The sequence below is a fragment of the Carlito syrichta genome, unplaced genomic scaffold (assembly GCF_000164805.1).
Source record: "Carlito syrichta isolate Samal-C Ts95f unplaced genomic scaffold, Tarsius_syrichta-2.0.1 Scaffold314291, whole genome shotgun sequence".
NCBI lineage: Eukaryota > Metazoa > Chordata > Mammalia > Primates > Tarsiidae > Carlito > Carlito syrichta.
Window position 1 is genome coordinate 364,108 of NW_007258387.1, and position 22,313 is coordinate 386,420.

At 39.2% G+C, this 22,313-nt stretch overlaps 1 protein-coding gene across 2 annotated transcripts; it reads left to right on the forward strand.

Annotated features, from left to right (window-relative positions):
- Nucleotides 1–8,663: 8,663 nt before the first annotated feature.
- On the forward strand, nucleotides 8,664–21,066 carry FBXO5 (F-box protein 5). 2 transcript variants are annotated; one of them, XM_008071347.2, is made up of 5 exons: nucleotides 8,664–9,034; nucleotides 15,887–16,601; nucleotides 17,955–18,045; nucleotides 18,390–18,572; nucleotides 20,197–21,046. In XM_008071347.2, exons 2-5 carry the CDS (start codon nucleotides 15,922–15,924, stop codon nucleotides 20,446–20,448), a joined length of 1,206 nt encoding a protein of 401 aa, XP_008069538.1. In that variant the 5' UTR covers nucleotides 8,664–9,034; nucleotides 15,887–15,921; the 3' UTR covers nucleotides 20,449–21,046. The 2 variants fall into 2 exon arrangements, with proteins under 2 accessions (XP_008069538.1, XP_008069537.1); XM_008071346.2 differs by lacking the exon at nucleotides 8,664–9,034 and adding an exon at nucleotides 9,186–9,411 and having other exon boundaries at nucleotides 20,197–21,066.
- Nucleotides 21,067–22,313: the final 1,247 nt, after the last annotated feature.

The window sequence follows — 22,313 nt, forward strand, 5'->3', positions numbered from 1 at the left end:
TGCAGACTTTCAACTGGTTGGATGAATCTCACCGATATTACGGTGAGCTATCTGCTTTATTCAAAGTTCACAGATAAAACTGTCAATCTCCTTCAAAAACGCCCTCACAGAAACACCCAGAATAACATTTAACCAGATATCTGGGTACCCAAGAGTGTACCATTGAAGCAAGAGAAACAAGAAGCCACTTTCTCCTGCAGTGCCCCGTTACCACACCCTAATGACAAAGCTTAACATGGTGCTATCTGGCAAAGAATAAGTGTTGTAAAGTTGCTATGAGTTATATGTGTCCCCTCCAAAATTCAAGTGTTGCCTATGTGATAGTATTAAGAGATGGGCCCAGCCGGGCTTGGTGGCTCAGCCTGTAATCCTGCACTTTGGGAGGCTGAGGTAAGTGGACTGCCTGAGCCTGCGGGTTCAAGACCCGCCTGGGCAACTTGGTGAGACCTCATTTCTACAATAAATCAAAAAGTTAGCCAGGCGTGCTGGTGCGTGCCGGTAGTTCTAGCTACTTGGAAGGCTGAGGGGGAAGAATCGCCGGAGCCCAGCGGGTCGAGGCTGCAGTGACTGGGAGCGGCCACTGCACTCCAGTCTGGGTGACAGAGTGAAACTCCAACTCAAAAAAAAAAAAAAGATGGGGCCATTAAGAGGTGACTAGGCCATGAGGACTTTACTCTTCTGAATGACATTAAGGCCCTTACAAGAGAGGCTTCATGGAGCAAGCATTCTATCTTGTCATTCTGCCTTCTGCTATGTGAGGATGCATCAAGAAAGTCCTCACCAAACAACAAATGCCAGCATCTTGATCTTGGCCTTCTCGGCCTTCAGAACTGTGAAAAATAACATTTCTGTTTTTTATAAATTATCCAGTCTTATGTGTTCTGATACAGCAGCACAAACTAAGACACAGGTCCAGCTCCAGCATCACAAACTTGGGAATAAAAGGTGAATTTGCTGCTGAGAGGCAATAAATTTAACTGGCACTAATACCCATACTCATTGCCTACTTTCAGTAATGTTTTCATATTTGCTTAGTGTTTGAAGTAAATTACAAATATCACAACACTTCACCTTTAAATATTTCAGCTTGCATTTTCAAAAACTATCCTTATTCTATTTAAGCCTATACCATCATCACACCTAACAAAATTCACAGTAATTCTCTAATATCATCAAATACCCAATAATACAAATTTTCCCAATTCTCCCCAAAATATAGCTGGCTTCTTCAAACCAGAATCCAACTAAGGATTACACATGGAATGGAATTTAGTGGTCACATTCCATAAGTCTCCCTTAATCTAGAACAGCCCTGCTGCCTCTCTTCCCATTTTTTTCATGATAATGCATTGAATTTGCATTTGAGAAGGTCAGGCTAGATATTGAGTAACTAGGTCTTTGACTCAGTATTTCCTCAAACTGGACAATGGAGCTTAATACTTGGCTAGTGTTGAATATTCCAATGCCTGTGACTTAGCATTGTTGTCACTAAAATATTAAGTAGATCAGGTCTGAATATTCTGATATGCTTTTACTGAGATGTATTAGATTGCCCCCAAAATAATAACAGATGAGACAAAACCAACCTATAAAGTAAGAATTTGTAATTGATAAGCTTAAAACAAAATTAATATAGTTTATCAATATTCTTTTGACCGAAGGTGTAAAAGAAAAAGTATGTTCCTTTTTCCGTGGGAAATCTTGGTTACAAATAGTTCTTTTCTGAGAAGAAAGATTAGAAAGAATTGGGGCCTGAGAGGTCAGGAAAGCCCAAGAATGTTTGCATGGGGCTGCCCAGCTACAAAAGACCTTGTGATGTTAACAGGAACAGGATAAAGCAAGTATCCTTGATGAAGAAATGTAAGGTTTTTGTTTTTGAGTTGGAGTCTCACCCTGTCACCCAGGGTGGAGTGCAGTGGCATGCTCACGGCCACCACCGCAGCCTCAATTTGCCCGGGCTCAGGTGACCCTTCTGCCTTGCCTTCCAATTAGCTGGAACCACAGGCATGTGCCACCACAACCGGCTAATTTTTTGATTTATTGTAAAAAGGAGGTCTCGCCATGTTGCTCAGGCTGGTCTGAAACCCCTGAGCTCAGGCAATCCTCTCGCCTCCATTTCCCAAAGTGGTGAGATTGCAGGCTTGAGCCACTGCGCCCAGCATAATGTAAAATAAACATAAGACATTTCAGTTATCAAAGAAATGAGAAAAGGTGGAAATGGCTCAAGACTTTTTTTAACATGGGATAAACTAAAAGCTCTGAGAAGAGTTCCACCTAGTTACAACTGTGAGAAATGTTTGTTCTTTACAAATTACCCAGTCTGTGATCATAATAAATGTTAAATTTCTAGTAGTTACAAGATAGGTTTCCAAAGAAAATGACTTCACTATTAAAGTTATGTTTAAAATGTTGAAAAATTAGAAGACATTTATTTAACTCCCAAAACTGCCACACTTCTTCCATATTTTGAGAATCAACAGTAGTCTGATTTCTTTTTTCTTTTTTTTGAGTCAGAGTCTCACTCTATCGCCCAGGCTGGAAGTCAGTGGCACACTCACAGCCACCACAGCCTTGGCCTGCTGGGCTCAGATGATCTTCTGCCTCAGCCTTCCAAGTAGCTGGAACTACAGGCATGTGCCACCACATCCAGCTGATTTTTCTTGATTTATTGCAGAGATGAGGTCTCGCCAAGTTGCCCAGGTTGGTCTTGAACCCGTGGGCTCAGGCAGTCCTCTCACCTCAGCCTCCCAAACTGCTTGGATTATAGGGCATGAGCCACCATGCCTGGCCTAGTCTGATTTCTTATGAGCATATATAGTACATAAACTCAAAACTATAATATTATCATCAGATGTTTTTCCTTGTAAGTCAACATTAGCCAAATTTCTTTTACAGCCTAGTTTGTGCTAATTTGTACAGTATTTTATATTGATAATCAATTGTTTTCCTTATTTTTTTAAAAGAGAAATATAAAGCCGGGCTTGGTGGCTCAGCCTGTAATCCCGCGCCTTTGGGAGGCTGAGGTGAGTGGATTGCCTGAGCCCCGCGGGTTTGAGACCCGCCTGGGCAGCAAGACCTCATCTCTACAATAAATCAAAAAATCAGCCGGGCGTGGTAGCACATGCCTGTAATTCCGGCTACTTGGAAGGCTGAGGCAGAAGGATTGCCGGAGCCCAGCAGGTCAAGGCTGCGGTGGCCGGGAGCAGCCACTGCACTCCAGTTTGGGCAACAGAGTGAGACTCCAACTCAAAACAAAAAACAAAAAAACAAAAGAGAAATATAACACCTTGATCAGGCAAGCTAGCTATACTCACCTCCAGGAGGATAAATAAATAAATAAAACAAATAAAGAAAACCATTACAGACGGTTTAGGATTTTAAAACTGGCCAAGGGGTTACCAAATATATCAAAGAATTTTATTTTAAAGAGCATCTCTCTTTTAATCTGCTTAAGAAGGCATTCTACCTTTATAAGAACAGTTACATGCAGCTAAGTGTGATCTATGCAACTCAAGTATACAGTAGGGATAATCATTCAGATTATTCTACCATATTTAGTGTCCCTCACTGTTTTATCACTTTCTTCCTGAGTGTTTCAGTTTCCAGGTTTCTGTTTTTAATGAAAGGCACATATTCACAGTTTACTAAATATTACAATTTAATATTACTTCATTTCCCCTTACCACTTCTAACAGGTAATAATTAGAAAAGTTAGATTAAGACTGTGAAGAGTTTTGAATGCTGGATTTCATTCTGTGAACAAGGTAGAACTATTAAAAGTCTGTTTATTCCTGTCACCCCCACCCTCCTACCCTCCCTTATCCCTTGCCCCACAGGAAAAGCAGGTAGGAGAGCTGTACTAATTAAGGTGGGAAAAAACCCTTGGTCGATTTTGAAAGCATGATGTTCCATTAGAACATCATAGTTGGTTAGGAAAAAATCATAACACTTAAATAATTTTAACAATATAAATTTAAAATATGCATTAGTAGGTATATTATGAACACATAAAGAGTATCACAGGTCTATGACCTCATACTGCCTCCTTCACTCACTAATCTTAGTTATTCCTAAATGACCAAGTGTAATTTTGGAAGCCCAGTAAGGGTAGAGCACCATAATTCTGGCAGAATACTGGACGCTTAAGTCTAACATTTTAAGGTTCTTGGGATTTGTAGGTGTTTGCACAAGCAATCCATCTACATAATTATCTTAATGATAAACCATGTACTGTCACTCTGTCTTTGCTCATGCTGCCCCCTCTACATAGAAGACATATACTCTGTTTACTTTTGCAGGCAGATTTTAAGGTCCATTCTAAAGGGCACCTTACTCCCAGGTAGAACTTCATTTGTTTTCCATAGTACTTTACCACATGCTGTGGTGTGAGTGTGTCCCCCCAAATTTATGTGTTGGAAACTTATTGCTCAATGCAACAGAGATGAAAGGTAGGGCCTTTGGGGAGGTGTTTAGGTCATGAGGGCTTCATGAAGTCTTCATGAATGAATTAATTAGTTATAAAAGGACTTGATGGAGAGAGTTTGAACTTTTTGGACCTTCCACCTTTTGCCATGTGGAAGACACAGTATACCTCCCCTCCAGACGATACAGAATTCAAGGCACCATCTTAGAAGCATAAAGACACTGCCATCAGATGCTGGTCCCTTGTTCTTGGACTTCCCAGTCTCCAGAACTGTGAGAAATAAATGTTTGTTCTTTACAAATTACCCAGTCTGTGGTCAAAACAGACCAAGACACCATTATCTGAATGTATATCACAAGGTAATAAATTTACTGATTTATTCCAGTCTGAAGATTGTGTGCTTAATAAAGGAATGAGAAAAGTTGAGTCAGGGCACAGGATAAACAAGTGTTGCTAGACCTCTCACATTCGTCTCATTAATGGATTAGATTGTTTTCACATCGTGCCATAACAGGCACTAAATGGATGCCTAAAAGCAGTTATAACTAAAGTATTTATCTAGAAATCTAGTGTAATGTTCAGAAAGAACCTAATTTCAAAAGGGCATTCAGCACCAATTATTAAAGGTTCATTAGCTAAAATGGCAATGCTGAAGATTTTAAACAGGTGATTACCATGATTAAAATGAAACGTCATATTCCTCTAGAACCCATTTCTCAAGGTGTGATCTTAGTTTAATTGTACTATCATTCTCCCTCTCTCTCAAATTTAAAATGTGGTCATCTTAGATTCCTATTTCAGTTATTTGCTAAATTTTACTCTCCTAGTAAACACTGCCATTCTCTCTAATTCCATTATCACTACTCTTGTCCAGAATTATTCTCTTTTTGACTTTAACAGTCACCTGACTTCTCCTTGCATTCTATTTGATATCAGTTCTGGTTACATATAAGCAACTGCCAAATTAATTTTCCCAAAAAGCAAGACTCTGATCTTGTCACTCCTTTGCTCAACAATGTAATAGCTCCCCATCGCCCCCTAAATAAAGCTCCAGTTCCCAACACTGCAAACAATACATCCATGATCTGTGTCCAGTATCATTTTGTATTAGCCCTTTCTATACACCACTTCCCTTATGACACATCCTATTTACCCTGATAAATGCACCCACATTTAAACTTTCCCTCATTTTTTTCCCCTGTGCTATGGAAGGCCTCACTTGTTCCCGTTTCCTCAAAAGACATCTCCTATAGCGGTGGTCCTCAATCAGAGGCAATTTTGCACTCCAGGGATCATTTGGCATTGCTTACAGACAGTTATTACAACCAGGAGGGAGAGTTATAGACTAGAAAATTTGCTTAGGATAGTTCCATACAATGCACAGGACAATCCCCTACCACAAAGAATTATCTAGCCCAAAATGTCAATAAAGGTGAGGTTAAGAAACTCTGTCCTACAGATTATTCCCCTATCCTGGCATATAAAAGTAATTCCTCTTTTCTATAAAAATTCCCACAAATTTAAATATATTTGACTCACCCAATGTTCCATATAGCTTTATTTTATACACCTTACTCTCACCCTCCTGCACCTCAGGATTATTTTAATCAAAAGGCCGGGCTCGGTGGCTCAGCCTGTAATCCCACAATTTGGGAGGCTGAGGTGAGTGGATTGCCTGAGCCCGAGGGTTCGAGACCCACTTGGGCAACTTGACGAGACCTCATCTCTACAGTAAAAATCAAAAATTAGCCGGGCATGGCAGTGCGCGCCTTTAGTTCCAGCTACTTGGAAGGCTGAGGCGGAAGGATCGCCGGAGATTTACCAGGATTCTACTATTCAGTAAGCCCACAGATAGTAAGCACAAGGGCAGGTATCATATCTCAATTATTTCCATATATTCCACTATGTTTTGCACGTGGCAGGTCTTCAGTAAGTCTAATGAAAGAATGAGGGCAGTTCTCTCTGCACTTCACTTTGTACCTCAAAACCCAATTCTGATACTGATTTGCAGGAAGAGTATACTTCTTGTTGGCATCTAGTAAAATCAGAAAAGCTCTTTAGTTTCTCACTAAAGATGAAATTAACAGGTGCCAATTAACTTACTGAACAAGCTGTCAGTCAGTTATGAATAATACTTTATCATAATCAATTACAGCTCAAGCATTTAAAGTAATGATTAAGTAAATTAATAAACTAAAAAAGACTGAAAATTATTCCAATACACAAAAAAACTCTTTAATTTTAGTTTTTCCAATAACAGATCAATCTTTTTTTAGAAAAAGAAAATTTGCTTAAGAACATTTTTTTTTTTGAGTGGATGTCTCTCAGGCTATCCTTACACCTCAGTCTCCCAAGTAGCTGGGACTACAAGCATGCGCCACCACACTCCAGGTAATTTTTTTTAAAACTTTTGCAGAGACAAAGTCTTGCTATGTCGCCCAAGTTAGTCTAGGGCTCAAGCGATCCTCCTGCCTCAGCCTCCCAACATGCTGGGATTACATACGTGAGCCACCACATCCAGCTAAGAACACTTTTAAGCTGTGCTTAAAACCCAAAGGTTATATTCCAGATGCTCAACTAATTTAATGAGAATCATTCCTCCCCTAAAACTTCATATTTCTGGCCACATCTGAAAATTTTATAAGTTGAATAAACATCTCCATGGTCCAAGTGGGAAGTGATGTAAAATGTACTATAAACAACCAGGACTCCAGCAAATACTACTACTCCTCAGCATAAAAGGAAAGTATATGGACTTTGAATTGGAATCTTTTGCTTACTAGCTGTGTGGTTCTAGGAAAAAAAACAATGAGAATTAACTTACACTTCTAAGTACTATATTCATCATAAAATTAAAATAATGCTAGGAGTATTGTGAGAATTAAAGGCTAGCATTTACATTTTATTTATAACACATAAAAAGCAGCTATTATTGTTTGAATAGTCACTCAACAAATCACTCCCTTGCTAGAATCTCTCCAAAGCTACCGACTGCAATCAGAAGAAAGTCTAACCTCTACATGGAAATCTATGAGGTCCTACAGGATCTGGCTTCTGCTTACCTCTCTGACCTCATCTATTCTATTGTTGCCAATGTGTTCTACTCAGGCATTCTCCTTTTCTCTATGTATCACCAGTTCAACATTCACATCATGGTTCAAGTTCTTAGAAACCCTGACCATCCAAAATCCTCATCTATACCTCTAATTCCCAATCCCTACCCCATTATATTGTTTTATGTCCTCTTTCATTTACTGAAATTGTACCTGTCAATTTCTTTCCCATTAGTATGTAAACTCCCTGAAGTTTACAGGACCTAGTAACTGAGGCACGTTCCTCAGGTGCACAATTTAAGGGACGACAAAAATTTCAGTAATCAAGGCTGACACTATTTTAATGTAACATTTTTTAATCCATGATAAATTAATTATCAAAAGACAGTAAAGATGGGATCCACCCAGCACTTGTATGAGTCATACTAATCCCAGCCTAGCCTCACACAGGACTAGTCACTCACTAATGGCATTGAACATTAACCATAAACCAAGTACCACCTCTCCCAAAGGCTGCCCAAAATCACAAGAGGAAACAGCAAAAGATGAGGATTCCTCTTGTTGCCCTATGCTGTAGTCAAAAACTGAGTTCAGTGAATTACTGTCGTAATAAAGTGACAAAAAGGGGGGCCACCGCTAAAGTGCATATTCAAATAGTGAAAGGTTCAGCATCACTAATAATATGGTGCGCTTTTAATATCTGCATCCATTCCGGCCAACACTAAAACCTATCCAACTTGGACAGGGGCCTCTAGCCCAAGAGGGTGGCAACTTTTATTTTTGAGCAGGACTGTCACTTGCGCTTGGCCCTTGAGGAAAAGAAACAAAAACCTACGAGAGCGTAGAATACAAATTCAGTAAACTTAACTCCGTACAAAACAATAGTTTCTGAAGAATTGTGGTTGAATATACAAACACTTGCGCTTACAAGAGTGACTCTGTGCCGCAAGGCCCTGGGACAGCGCGGCCGCAGGTCTCCCGCCACAGCAGCAGCCAGCTCCGACCCAGAAGCGCGCGCACGCGCAGCGAGGGCCGCAGAATCCCTTGCCGCGGCGTGTCTCCCTCCTTTCCCTCCCCCGGGAAAAAAGCGGGGGAACCCCAGTCCGCAGGCGCCAACCCGCCAACTCTGCAGCCACCGCCCGCCAAAGGCGCCTGCGCAGAAGCATTGGGCAGGGGGCGTGGCGAAATTAGGAGGGAGAGAGGAGCGCGCGCGTAAATCCTAGAGAGGCGGGCTAAGTAGGCCTGGGGGGAGGGTTCATCTTCCGGAAAGACTGGATTCCGGGACGACCAGAGTTGCCGCTCACCGACCTCTCACTTGTAAGATGATCCAAGAACGTTGGCTGCCATTTGCACCCACCGGAGATCTTCATATGGAAGCCAGAGCCGTCTTCAAGCTGAAATCAGGACTTACAGCCGACGGGTTCCCAAGACGGCGGAGGGAAGCTTGGCGGGCGCACGCATGCGTGGTAGGCCCCCTCCACGTGCGGCCGGACCGCGGCCTACCCGCGCTTGAAGGCCCCGCCCCGGGTCTCAGCATCTTTCCGGTCGTGCGGAGCCGGCGAGATGAAAGTGGGTTGGGCTTCGCGGCTCGGCCCCGCCCCGGCAGCCTCCAATTGGGTGTGGGTGAGCTCAGCCCCTCCCACTGCCTTCCTATTGGTGTGCACGTGCAGGCGGTGCTCCCCATTGGGCTTCGCGGATTTGGGAACCAAATTCAAAGATTTTAAAAGTACCAGCTGGCGCCTTTTAAGAGATACGGCCCTGAGAAGCAGGCAGCGCACCCTGTAGCTGCCGTCGCAGTTCTTACACCTGAGGCGGACCCCACGACCACTGATATGAGCCGGTCTCCCTGCAGCTGCTCCCCACGGCCACCCCCCTGTGCCTGCAGCTCTGTCCCCAGCACCGTGACAGCCACCGGGCGCCCTCGCCCCTCGGACTGTAAGTGAGGAGAGCGGGCGCGAGGGGGGCGCACACTTCCAGGAGGGGTGCATGGTGAAGGAACGCAGCCTGAGACCCCTGACCTGACATCCTCCCGAGCCTGGACGCGCGACCACACGCTGGGCCCTCGGGGGGTGGCGGCGGCGGTCCCTGGGTCCGGGAGAGAGAATACTGGGGTTCGGGGAGGGGAAGCCAGATGTGTTGGGGCGGGATGGCGGGCCGCAGGGTCCCGCCGCCCGCGCCGAGCCTAGACTCCAGCTCTGGGGAGACGCTGGTCGTGGCACATTAGGGCGCCGTTTTTCCTCCTCTGAAGGTCTACCTATCCCCACCCTGCCTGAATAGGCGCCAAATGCCCCCTCCCCCACCCTGGGGCTCCCGGCTGACGGGGCTGTGGGCCGGCAGCCCCCAGGGTCTACTCAGGTGCCTCACCCTCACCACCTGCACCTCTTTTGCGTTTCTGTCCCGCACCCTCCGATCTGAAGTCAATTTCCCCGGTTTTTCGCTGCCCCAGCCTTGCTGGCGGGCGCGGGAGATCGTGCTCGCGGTTATCTCCCGCCTCCTCGGCACGTACCGCGCCCTGAAGGGCAATCCCACCGACCCCTCTGGAGTTCCAGGGTCTCCCTCCCCACTCCCGCCAAATGGAGAGGACCCCACCACCACCATTGGACCACACTCAATTGGTATGTTCCTACAAAAACGATAATTTTCCTCTTTTTTTCTTTGCCCAATAACTCAGTCTCAAGGCCTGGGGCCTAAAGGGAACAGTTTTTTAAAAATCGCTTTTGACTACAAAATCTTGAATTTGCCCATAATATTTAGCTGATTTTGTGAGAACTGAAGGTTTGGTTATTTTTTTTCCCCCAGTACTCGTAAAGAACTAGATAGTCCTTTATTTCAAAGCTTGTAGAGAGTGGAAGGCACTCAAACGCTTTTTTCTTTATCTTTTTTGTTGTTACCTCTAAATGAAATACAAATCCATTTATTTCTACCTCAGAAAATACTCAAATGAAGATAGTTAGCAATCCAGCATTGTACTATTTGGGAATGCCTCTTTTATCAGGAAAGAAATCTTAGAAGTCTCAAGGGAAAAAATAGCACTTAATTTTAACACATTTCTAAAAGGTCCTGGATCATAAGTCTCCCTTCCAAAGTGTCTGAAGCTTGATGCCTTTATGAGAAGTTTTTTTGATTATTAACTTCAGTTTTTTACTACCTTGCTCCTCAGAAAGTATTTGCAGCCCCTTGGAATTTTTTCCTGTTTACAGGTTTGAGGAAATGAAGTTTATAAAACTTACATCCAAATATTTTTAAAAGTAGGCTTTTCTAAAATTTTCTCATAAGGATTATGACTGATTTACACTGTATAGTCACAAATCTTGGACTGCTTTTAGCCAGAGGAATGACCATACCTAACACAGGGCACACGGTGGTTATCTGTAGGTATTGGAGACATGGGACTTAATCATTTATTTAACATATTAGAAGAGCTGTAAAGATTTTTAAGTACTGTAGCCTTAATCATGGTATTTAATATGGAGTGTCAGGTCCATGCTGAAAAATTAAGTGTACTGTAAGGTTAAACTTTGTACAGTTGACTGTAATACCATTTTTCCATGATTGGACTGGGAATTGGTGAGTGGTTTAAAAGATAATCTATTTGAGTTTTAATTAGTATCTCCACTTTGGGGAGAATAAAGGATAATTAGAACGTCTCAAGTTCACAAAGCTAGTCAAAAGGCTGACCAAGAATTTTCATTTGAACTTGAATCTCATTCCTAAATCTACACATTCTAATGGAACAGCATATAATCTTCTGAAATGTATACTTTTGTGTGGAGTGTATTTTACTACTTTTAAATGTTAATGATTTGCAATGTAAGGAATGTGAGAAGGTTTGGCTTATGTGATTAAAATAGGTTGTATTGCTTAGACTCCTGAGACAAAGACTTTTCCATGCTTTTAATTCAATTTTACTTTCTTACCCCCATTTTATGAATGAGCAAACTGAGGTTTTAAAAGTTAACTTCCTCAGTTTCTCCAATTCAGTAAAAGGCACAGTATACCTTAAATACTTAAGTCTTAAACCCCGGGGTGCTTGTTTTTGTGGGATTTTTTTTTTTTTACTCCTTTTCTGCATATTCACATCTAGTACCTTAGCAGGCTCCATTGGTTTTACCATCCTAAGTAATAGACCATGAATGTATCCAATGATTCTCATTTCCACTGCAATCATCCTAGTCCTGGGTACCCCACTCTGTACTCTTGTGGTTTAAAAAAAAAAACAACTGACTAGTCTCCCCGCTTCCACTTTGACCTTCCTACAGTCAATTTCCACAGCTGCCAATGATCTTTTGAAAATGTAAACCAATTCTCTCTTCCACATAAGGCCCAACCTACCCTACAAATCTATGGACCATTCTACCCTTTCAACCTTATTTTTCAATCATCTACCAAGTTCATAAAGTTGCAACCTTGCTGATCTTTCTCTTCCTTGAACACTCTATAATTGTCCTTCGTTTCCCTCTTTCTGCAACTTTTCCAGATTTCCACAAGCCTTTCAGATGTCAGCATGTCACCTTCACTAACAGATTATTCCTTACTGATATCTTCCTCTACCCATACCTTGTCACTGAGTATTGGATAAATTAAATGAGATGACAGAACTGTACTCTTAACCCTCATCTGTTTAATTCAAGAACCATGTAGCATTTTTTTCTCTTCTCTGATAATATGTCAATTATACAAATACCATATATAGTTCCCAAATTTGACTTGGTCACTAGAAAGCACTAAACTTGGATTTAGCTTTTAGCAAAGAGTTTGCTTCAGTTTCCTTTTGTATAAAAGGTAATACTATTTCATTTATTCTGCATTATTGTTAATAGAGACGAAACATTAATTTTACATTAAAATTAAATTTACAGCCAACATCTAGATTTCAGTTTCAGCTAATACCTTTCTCCAAAAAAAAGAACCAGGAGAAGTGACTGATTCTAGGACCAGAGCAGGGAAAATACTAAATGAGCTTGTAGCATCTTGTAGTTGGAGCAACAATTTAAATAGTATTGGATTGTATAACCTGAAGCCTATGAGAGTATACTGACTTAAATAATTGAATTAATAAATGGAAGACTATTAATAGACAAATCTCCAGTGATTTATAGGTATACTCCCCTCAAAGAAGTGAAGAATAATTCCTCACTGCTTTAAGTGTGAGCTGTGCATAGTGACTTCCTTCCAAAGAGTTTTGGCTGGAAAAGGAACAAAAAGGAATAAGTTTATACGTTGGGAAAACTTGATAGATTCTACATCAGCCAAATGATCACTGTTAGCATCTTCAATGATAAAGCATATTAGTAGCACGTACACTAGATGTGATTTGATGATAATGACACTTTACCTCTGTGGTCTAAAAATCTCCATACTAACCTTGGGGAAAATATCAGACAAATCCTAATTGAGGAACAGGCTTCAAAATAACCGGGCCAGTATTTCTCAAAATTGACAAAGTCATCATAAGCAAGGAAAGTCAGAGAAATTGTCATAGACAAGAAAAGCCTAAGAAGATACGACTGACGAAATGTAATGTCACATCCTGGATGGCATTCTGGAACAAAAGAAAGATATTAGGTAGAAACTAAGGAAATCCAAGAAAATAGGAATTTTAGTTAATAACGCAACAATACTGGTATATCAATTGTAACATGCATGCACATTAGTAATGTAACAATTGGGTTCAGGATGTACAGGACTGCTGTACTATTACTATCCTTGCCACTTTTCTGTAATTCATAAAAGTTCATTTTAAAAATTATCTTACATAATCTATGTGAAAATATATGTTGGCACAAGAGAAATCATTTTGTTCATTTTATGTTCATTAAGTGCTAACTTAATGAATAAGGGTACAGATCCTAACATTGGTATTAGCTAAATGACTAGGAAGTACATTTTTATATTGCATGACTTTATTGTGTCAGGCACCATACTACTTGCCTGGATTCTGTAGTAAGCAATAATAGTCATGTCTGACCTTTAAGGTGCTTACATTAATCTTACTAATTTCAAATTGGTAGTGCTTTGAAGCGGGGTTTGATGAGGTCTGAGAAGCCCCCTTAAAAAAAAAATAGGAAACTGTACATGATTTATGCATTAGGAACTATATAGGCAAAAGAAGCAGAAAAGATATTTCAGGCAGGGAAAACGTAATGTATAAAGCCTCTGGGATGGAAAAAGTCATTGTAACTAAGGACTGTCAGGGCTTACGTAAATGAGAAAAGAAACGTGCAAAAATTCTGGCTTTTTTATCATTTTTGTAAAGAATATGAATGTTATTTGTAAAGTCTGTTTTTCCAAAGCACCTGATTCCCAAGTGAGATAGTGGAAAGAACACAGAATAGACAATCAAGAAGAGAAATCTGCCTCATTTAAGTACTTGTCCTGGGCAAACTATTTTGCTGAGCTAAACAGAGTAAGAGGTGTGCCTTCATAGGTAGCTTCTGTTTTCTTTCTCTCTTTCTTCCTTTCTTTCCTTTCTTCCTTTCTTCTTTCCTTTCCTTTCCTTTCCTTTCCTTCTTTCTTTCTTTCCTTCTTTTTTTTGAGTTGGAGTCTCACTCTGTCACCCAGGCTGGAGTATAATGGCATACTCACAGCCACCGCAGGCTCGACCTGCTGGACTCAGGAAATCAGCCTTCCAAGTAGCTGGAACTACAGGTGCATGCCACCCCACCAGGCTAATTTTTTGATTTATTGTGGAGACAAGGTCTTGCCAAGTTGCCCAGGCTGGCTCAAACCCCTGAACTCAGGTAATCCTCTCGCTTCTGTCTCTCAAAGTGCTGGGATTACAGGCATGAGCCACTGTGCTGGGCAGCTTCTGCTTTTTTTAATCTGCTAGGATAAATTGTGGTCACATAGGATTCAAACCTACTTCTTTACTTGAGGCAAGAATAGCAATCTTTTGGCATGTTTTACTCTTCTGATTGAAAGGAAACCACTCAATAATTTGTTCTAGATTTTGGAATAACTGGGGGTTTAAAATTTTTGTATCTTTATTTTGTGTGTACCCAAACACTTAGTTTACACCCAAAGTTTAAGTTTAGTAGTATCCTGAAACACATACTTAATGTCTTCCATTGTGTTAGACACTGGTAGTTTAAAAGCAGTTGCTATCTACAAGGTTACTTTCTATGAAGGTGTTCATTTGTCCTTTGGCTTGAAGGTTTTGTTCTAAGTAAAAAGGATTAAATTTTAATGGATTAAATTAAAATGGATAGTTTACCAAAATTTAGTACAGACTAAAATACTAACTGGTTTATACATTTACTTACATATAAGGTGAATTGTTAACCTATATACGATGGATTTGTTGGGGCATGGTAGATGGGGCACATTTTAAACTGACATTGAAGAATCAGGCTTTCTTAGCTCACATCCCCATTTTTCCTCTATTCATTTACTCTGCCTTCAACAATGCTGAGCAGTTTTCCTGAACCCATCTGCCATATTCCTTCCCTGCATTGTACCTTTTCTGGTTAACATCGGTGAATGCCCTTCCTTCCTTCCCAACCACTGTTGTCTGACAAAATTCCTAATCTTCCTTTAAAACTGTGGTTCTCAACTGAAGAATGGAGGAAATTTTGCCGCTGGCCTTTCCTCCCCAATATTTGGCAATAACTGGTAACTGGAGACATCTGTTTACTGTTGCATGTTGGGAATGAGGGCTACTACTAGTAAATGGGTAAAGGCTGCTAAGCATCCTACAATGTGCAAGACAGTTCCTAAGAACAAAAAATTAGTACTTCTAAGTCCAAAATGTCAGTAAAGCAGAGATTGAGAAACTCTGCTTTACAAAGCTTTCTTAAAATGTTACCTGCTCCATTATGTCTTAACTGATTTCTTGGGCCCTGGGGCTGGAAATGGGGGTGGTGATACAACCTTGAACGAGTCTTTAGCCTTTTTGAAGCTTACATTTGAATCAATAATTATGAATTCTAATTAATAATACCAAAACCTTCATAGTTAATAGCTGTTTTTCCCTTGTATGCTATTTGTAAATAGCCAGTATATTATCTTAAGTTATTTAAAGCAATTGAATAGTCGTAATTTTTACCTCCATGTTCTTAAATCTGGTTAACTGATTGAAGTGTCAATCTTATTTACCAACTCTTCTAATTGGTAGCTGAACTATTCTTCTGTTTGTTTTTGGTTAATTAGTTATGAAAAATCTTTGCTCAACAATTGAAGATAGCAGTTTCTAGCTTATATTAACCAAGATACAGGGAACCATCCTGTGATTGAGTTTACTATAAGATTAAAGTAATATTTGCACATACTATTGTCATATAAATAAACTTGGATAATATCACAGCTATATAGGCAATGCATAGTGCTGAGAAAATGCAAAGTAATCTTTATATGACGATGTAAGAAGGCATGTGAAAATTTTGCCATTAAGAAGTAAATGTTCTCTTTGTAGGTTGTAAAGAAGAAAGTTCTACTCTTCCTGTCAAAATGAAGTGTGATTTTAATTGTAACCATGTTCATTCTGGACTTAAGCTGGTAAAACCTGCTGACATTGGAAGACTAGATTCCTATACTCCTGCATATTTGGAAGGATCTTGTAAGGACTGCATTAAAGACTATGAAAGGTTATCAAGTATTGGGTCACCAGTTGTGAACCCTAGCATTGTAGAACTTCAAACTGAAAGTAAACCCTTGCATAACAAGGAAAATCAGCATGTGAAACAAACATTTAATACAAATGAGATAGAGGAGCTACAGACCAGTAGACTTTACGAAGACAGTGGCTATTCATCATTTTCTCACCAAAGTGGCTTCAGTGAACATGAAGAAGATAGCCTCACTCTGGAGGAAAATTTCAGTGACAGTCCACAATCCTGCCTGCTACAGATACAAAGCCCAGAACAATATCCCAACAAAAATTTGCTGCCAGTTCTTCATTTTGAAAAAGTGGTTTGTTCAACATTAAAAAAGAACGTGAAACGAAATCCTAAACTAGATAGGGAGATACTAAAGAAAATCATAGCCAGTGGAAATTCTGGACTACAAAATATAATTGGAAGGAAAATGGGCCTAGAATTTGTAGATATTCTCAGTGAACTCTTTCAAAGGGGACTCAGACATCTCTTAGCAAATGTTTTAGCACAGCTCAATGATATGGACTTAATTAAGTAAGTATTATTGCTTGGAATATGCATAATAGTATTACCCACTTAACATTTTTGCTAAGTGGCTCAGTACTATCAGCTCATGCAAAGATTGTACATCTTAAATGCTTGGGGCCAGAAGGATTTTGTTTTTCAGATTTTTTTCAAAGTTTGGAGTATTTGTATTATGTTAGATGAGCATTCCTAATCTGACATTTGAAATGCTCCCATGTGCATTTTTTGAGCATCATGTCAGTGCTCAAATATTTTTGGGATTTTGGGTAAGGGATGCTCAACCTGCAGTATGATAACCCTTACAGTGTTTAGCAGACATAATGACTTGATTGCTGGTGTTTCACTGTGAAGATAAAAATTTTAGAAGTATGCATTTAATCTAGTTCAAATTTTATATTCATGCTATTATAAGTCTGCATTTCTGGAATCTTTATTTCTTCTAGTCCTGAAATTCCTAATATGTAAGAGACATATTTTTGGCTTAACTGTAAAACAGCCTAGTTCCAGTCTACAGGACCAACAGGCATTTTGATTTTTGTTACATCTAAAAGTATGAAATAATAAGTATTGATTTTTTTTTTTTTTTTTTGAGTTGGAGTCTCACTCTGTCACCCAGACTGGAGTGCAGTGGCCGCTCCCGGCCACCGCAGTCTCAACCTGCTAGGCTCCGGTGATCCTTCCACCTCAGCCTTCCAAGTAGCCAGAATTATAGGCATGTGCTACCACGCCCGGCTGATTTTTTGATTTATTGTAGAGATGAGGTCTCGCTGTCCTGGCGGATCTCAAACCCACGGGCTCAGACAATCCACTCACCTCAGCCTCCCAAAGGCGTGGGATTACAGGCTGAGCCACCAAGCCCAGTGTGTATTGATTTTTTGTTAGCTAGCTTCTTAAGGAATAATCAGTTTCATAGATTCAACTTTTTCTATTAATAGCGAATTTTTAAAATTGATTTCTTATAATAGCAGTGTGTCCTAGAGTGTGTCCTTTGAGATTTGTCTACAACTTATACCAAATAGCTATATGGTGTCATATATAATGGTGCCTACTTATTTGATATTTGAGATATTGTGGGAAAAAAGTACAAAGCAGTTCTTAAATCTGGATGCACTTAGAATCATGGGGAGCTTTTAAAAAAAATGCAGAACCCTGGATTCCATTTTAGACCAATTAAACTCAAATTACTGAGCATGGGGCATTCTTAAATCTTAAATGCCCAAGGCCATTCTAATATACAGTCAGGTTTGAGAAGCACTGCTAACACAAATTTGTTTTTTGCACTGTTAATATTTTTTCTATTATATTCATCTTTGTTCTTTGTGAGGCTTTAAGTGTTTCCTTTATGGTTATTTACTTTTCCAGTGTGTCCAAAGTAAGCACAACTTGGAAGAAGATTCTAGAAGACGATACAGTGGCATTCCAGTTGTACAATAGAGCAGTGCAAAGAATTACTGTAAGTCTTTGCAGTTGATGTTTTCATTTTAAAATATACTGCAAAAGCCAGAAATGGGGGAGAAACAGGTAGTCTGGAAACCCTTCTTTATACTCACAAAGCATTCCAGCCTTGTGCTGCAACTTATTGAGAACGAAAATTCAAAAATAAAGAGAAAGGAATCTCACCTCATTTATTTATTAGATTCTTCCTAGAAATAGAATGCCTAAAATAACAAGGGAAAATTACTCAGTTCTCAGGTAGTGAGAGTTGACTATATAGCTAATGTTGGTTGCCATTTGTGTGTATATGTGTCTTATAACCTTTGGAAAAGCTGTTATGCTTAACACTTTTTTTTAAATTAGGAAAACATCACTAAATTTTCACCACATGCTTCAACCAGAGATTATGTTATGTTCAGAATCCCATTGGCTTCTATTCAAAAGTCAGCAGCCCAGACTCATGTCAAAAAAGATGCTCAACACAAGTTGTCCACTCAAGGTGATCAGAAAGTTTCTACTTATAGTCGACACAATGAATTCTCTGAGGTAATTTTTTGTTTAATCAGTAATTTACTAACAAGGTAACACAGCTGATATTGAGGACATTTAAATTTAATTGTAGTAGAAATAGAACTATTAGTGGGGGATCTTTTCTGTCCCTTTCATTTTACTCTCAAAAAATGAGAAAAACCAAAAAATTTCAAATTGGGAAATTACAAAGATTTATTTTCTATGAATTATAGATACTAGTTGGCATTATTTATGAAAGTTCAATTTTGTTGAAATAATGAAACCTTGGTTTTAAAAATTTCTTATAACTGGGTATGGTGGCTCACTCCTGTAATCCTAGCACTTTGGGAGGCAGAAGCAAGAGAGGATTGCCTGAGCTCAGGGGTTCAAGACCAGCCTGGGCAACTTGGCAAGACCTTGTCTCTACAATAAATCAAGAAAAAAAAAATTAGCTGAGTGTGGTGGCATGCACCTGTAGTTCCAGCTACTTGGAGGGCTGAGGCGGAAGGATCACCTGATTCTAGCATATCCAAGCTGTGGTGGCTGTGAGTGTGCCACTGTACTTCAGCTTAGGTGACAGTGAGACTCCAACTCAAAAATAAAGTTTTTTTTCTTGTAAAATTACTCAGTACTGCATTTTGCAGTTCATGCCTTGAGAAGATGAGGAAGAAGGCTAAACAGAAAAAGGCTAACCTTCTAAGAGTGCATTTTTTTGTTTGTTTTTGTTTTTTTAGTAGGAGTCTCACTCTTTGCCGAGGCTGGAGTGCGGTAACACTTGCATGGCCATTGCAACCTCAACCTGCTGTGCTCAGGCGATCTGTCTGCCTCAGCCTTCCTAGTAGCAGGAACTGCAAGCTCGTGTCACCACGCCTGGCTACTTTTTTGATTTACTGTAAAGACAAAGTCTCGCCAAGTTGAGCAGGCTCGTCTCAAATCCTGGTCTCAAGCAATCCTTTCACTTCTTCCTCCCAGGGTGTTGGGATTACAGGCATGAGCCATCGTGCCTGGCTAAGAGTGCATGTTTTAAAATACCGACTGCCTCATGTTGGCCAATAAATGTAAATTCTGTATAATAAAATTTAGTTCCTGTCTTAAATGTTTGATGTAATGACTAATACAACATGTAAATGTGCTATCTGTGAGGTAGTACATAGATAAAGAAAACAGGGTAAACTTTATAGCCTTACAACCCAAATAGAAAGGAGCTACATAAAAATAAGTGGCATATATTGTGATAGGTGCTTTTTAAAAAGATAGAGGAACTGGGCAACCCCTTTGGGTCCCCTCTCACTGTGGAAGCTTTTCTGTTCTCTCAAATCCTGCTTTAAAATAAAAAAAAAGAGGAACCAACTTCTCAGCGACACTAGGAAGACTTTACAAAAAAGGTGACCTTTAAGTTAGGCATGATGTATCAGTAGCATTCACAAAGTAATATAGCATATCTAAAAGTAGCAATAGTATGTCACTATTGGATCACTTAAGTGATATTCTTTTACACCTATTTTTTGAACAGTAAGCTCCCTAAGGGCAGGAGTTCTCTTAAATGTGACAGTGATGCTTCATGCATATATTGGAAAAGGCACAAAAGTGCCCTTGGTTTTTCTAACTAAATTACATTCAGTCTTTACTAAGATTTACTTATGGAATTTTTTATTTCTAGGTTGCCAAGACTTTGAAAAAGAATGAAAGCCTCAAAGCCTGTATTCGCTGTAATTCACCTGCAAAATATGATTGCTATTTACAACGGGCAACCTGCAAACGAGAAGGCTGTGGATTTGATTATTGTACAAGGTGCCTCTGTAATTATCATACCACCAAAGACTGTTCAAATGGCAAGCTCCTAAAAGCCAGTTGTAAAATGGGTCCCCTACCTGGTACTAAAAAAAGCAAAAAAAACTTAAGAAGATTATGATCTCTTATAAAATCTATTGATCATGAATGTTACATAGAAAATATTAGGTTTCAATGTAAAAATTTAAAAATTAAATGTATTGTGGTTTTTTAACTTTATGTTGAAATTAATGTAGTATCTGGGTTGTTTTCCCAAATGATGAAACCTCTTAAAATATTTTACAATTTAAATGTGAAAAGGTTTAAAATTCTTAGTACAAATCAGACAATTTAAATATTTTTAGAAAAAAGGAAAAGTGGATAGTTTTTGATACAGGGGGTAAAATAAAATTGATTCAATTTTATGGTAAATGAAAGCCATGTCATTTTACCTGGACAATCTTAAATATAAATTTGATTTACCATCTATTAACATTGAGACATTTTATTCATTTTACCAAGTTAATACCAACAGAAATATCAACTTTTGGAGTCTGTTAGTTTAAATGTTATGTCATCTTTCTTAAACTCTTTTTTTCAGTGTCTATTTCCCAAGAAGGTATCCTTTGTAAAATCTTGTTCTTTCCTTATTTCTGAAGTCTGTTTTAATAGTGTTGTATGCATGTAAATTATTTCTGTATTTTTATGTCAAATTATGAAAATAAATATCTTTTTTATGTTTGTGTAAAATGTTTTGTTCCTGTTATCTATACAATTGTTATAAACTTAGTAAATAATATATTCCTCTTATTTTTTTAAATATCTTAATCATAGAAACAACTGAATTAAGAAACTATAATAGACTGCATTTGTTTGCGTGAAGGCATTGAATGGATCTGTGTCAAGGCTTCTGGGGAGCTTGTGAGATTCCCAGCCTGCACCCTGAGCCCAGTTGTTTTCCTACTTCCAATAGTGTAATTCAGCATTTGTGTAGTTGGGTCTTGAAATCAGCATCTCAAAATGATCCCGTACACAAAGACCATAAAAACACAGAAATACTGACATGTTAATTCATCTATGACTAAACCAGTTGAATTATGGGTGGAACAGTCACAAAAAAAGAAAGATTAAAAATGTGTAGAATAAAGATTCACCTCGACTGCCATCAAGCATTTGTACTAGTAAAAATAGCCCAGGGCAAGGATTTTTTTATTCCAAAGTTAAATATGTTAGTTTTAACTATTAGTATGGAGAAATCCTAAGAGGTTGAATTCAGACAAATGGACCAAAAGAGTGTACTTCACAGATTCTATCAATAGCAGCACAAGTCTAAGGTCTTTGCCCTTCATCTCAGCAGAAACCTAAGGGAGGCAGAGCGTTCCTTTTATCCCCCAAGCAATCATGAATCTGCTTCTTGTCACTGCAGATTTGTTTGCCTTTCCTAGAATTCTATATAAATGGAATCAAAGTATGTACCCTGACTGCTTTCACTGGACATTTGTTTCACACACTACATGTGTGTTCACCGGTAATTAATTTTTTTTCTTACTAAGCAGTATGCTGTTAGATATGCCACTTTGTTTATTCATTTGTTGGTGGATGTTTGGCTTACCTCACTGTGTGCCCTTTTTTGTTATTAAAAGTAAGGTGCTGTAAACATTTGTATACAAGTCTTTGTAAGTGGTTATATTTTCACATCTAGGGTAAATAGGAGTGGAATGATTAGATAACATACTAAGAGTATGTATAGCTTTTTAAGAAAATACCAAAATATTTTTCAAAGTAGCTGTGCAATTTTATGTTATCAAGTACTATTTGAGAATTCTATGTATTTCATTGTCAAAACTTGATATCAGTCTTTCTAATTTTAGGCATTCTGATGACTGGGTGGTAGTATCTCGTGGTTATTTTCATCTCCCAAATGACATGATGTTTAACATCTTTCATGTCACTTGTCTCCATTTTGGTGAGGTGACTTAAAATTATTTGCTTTATTAATGTTGTTTT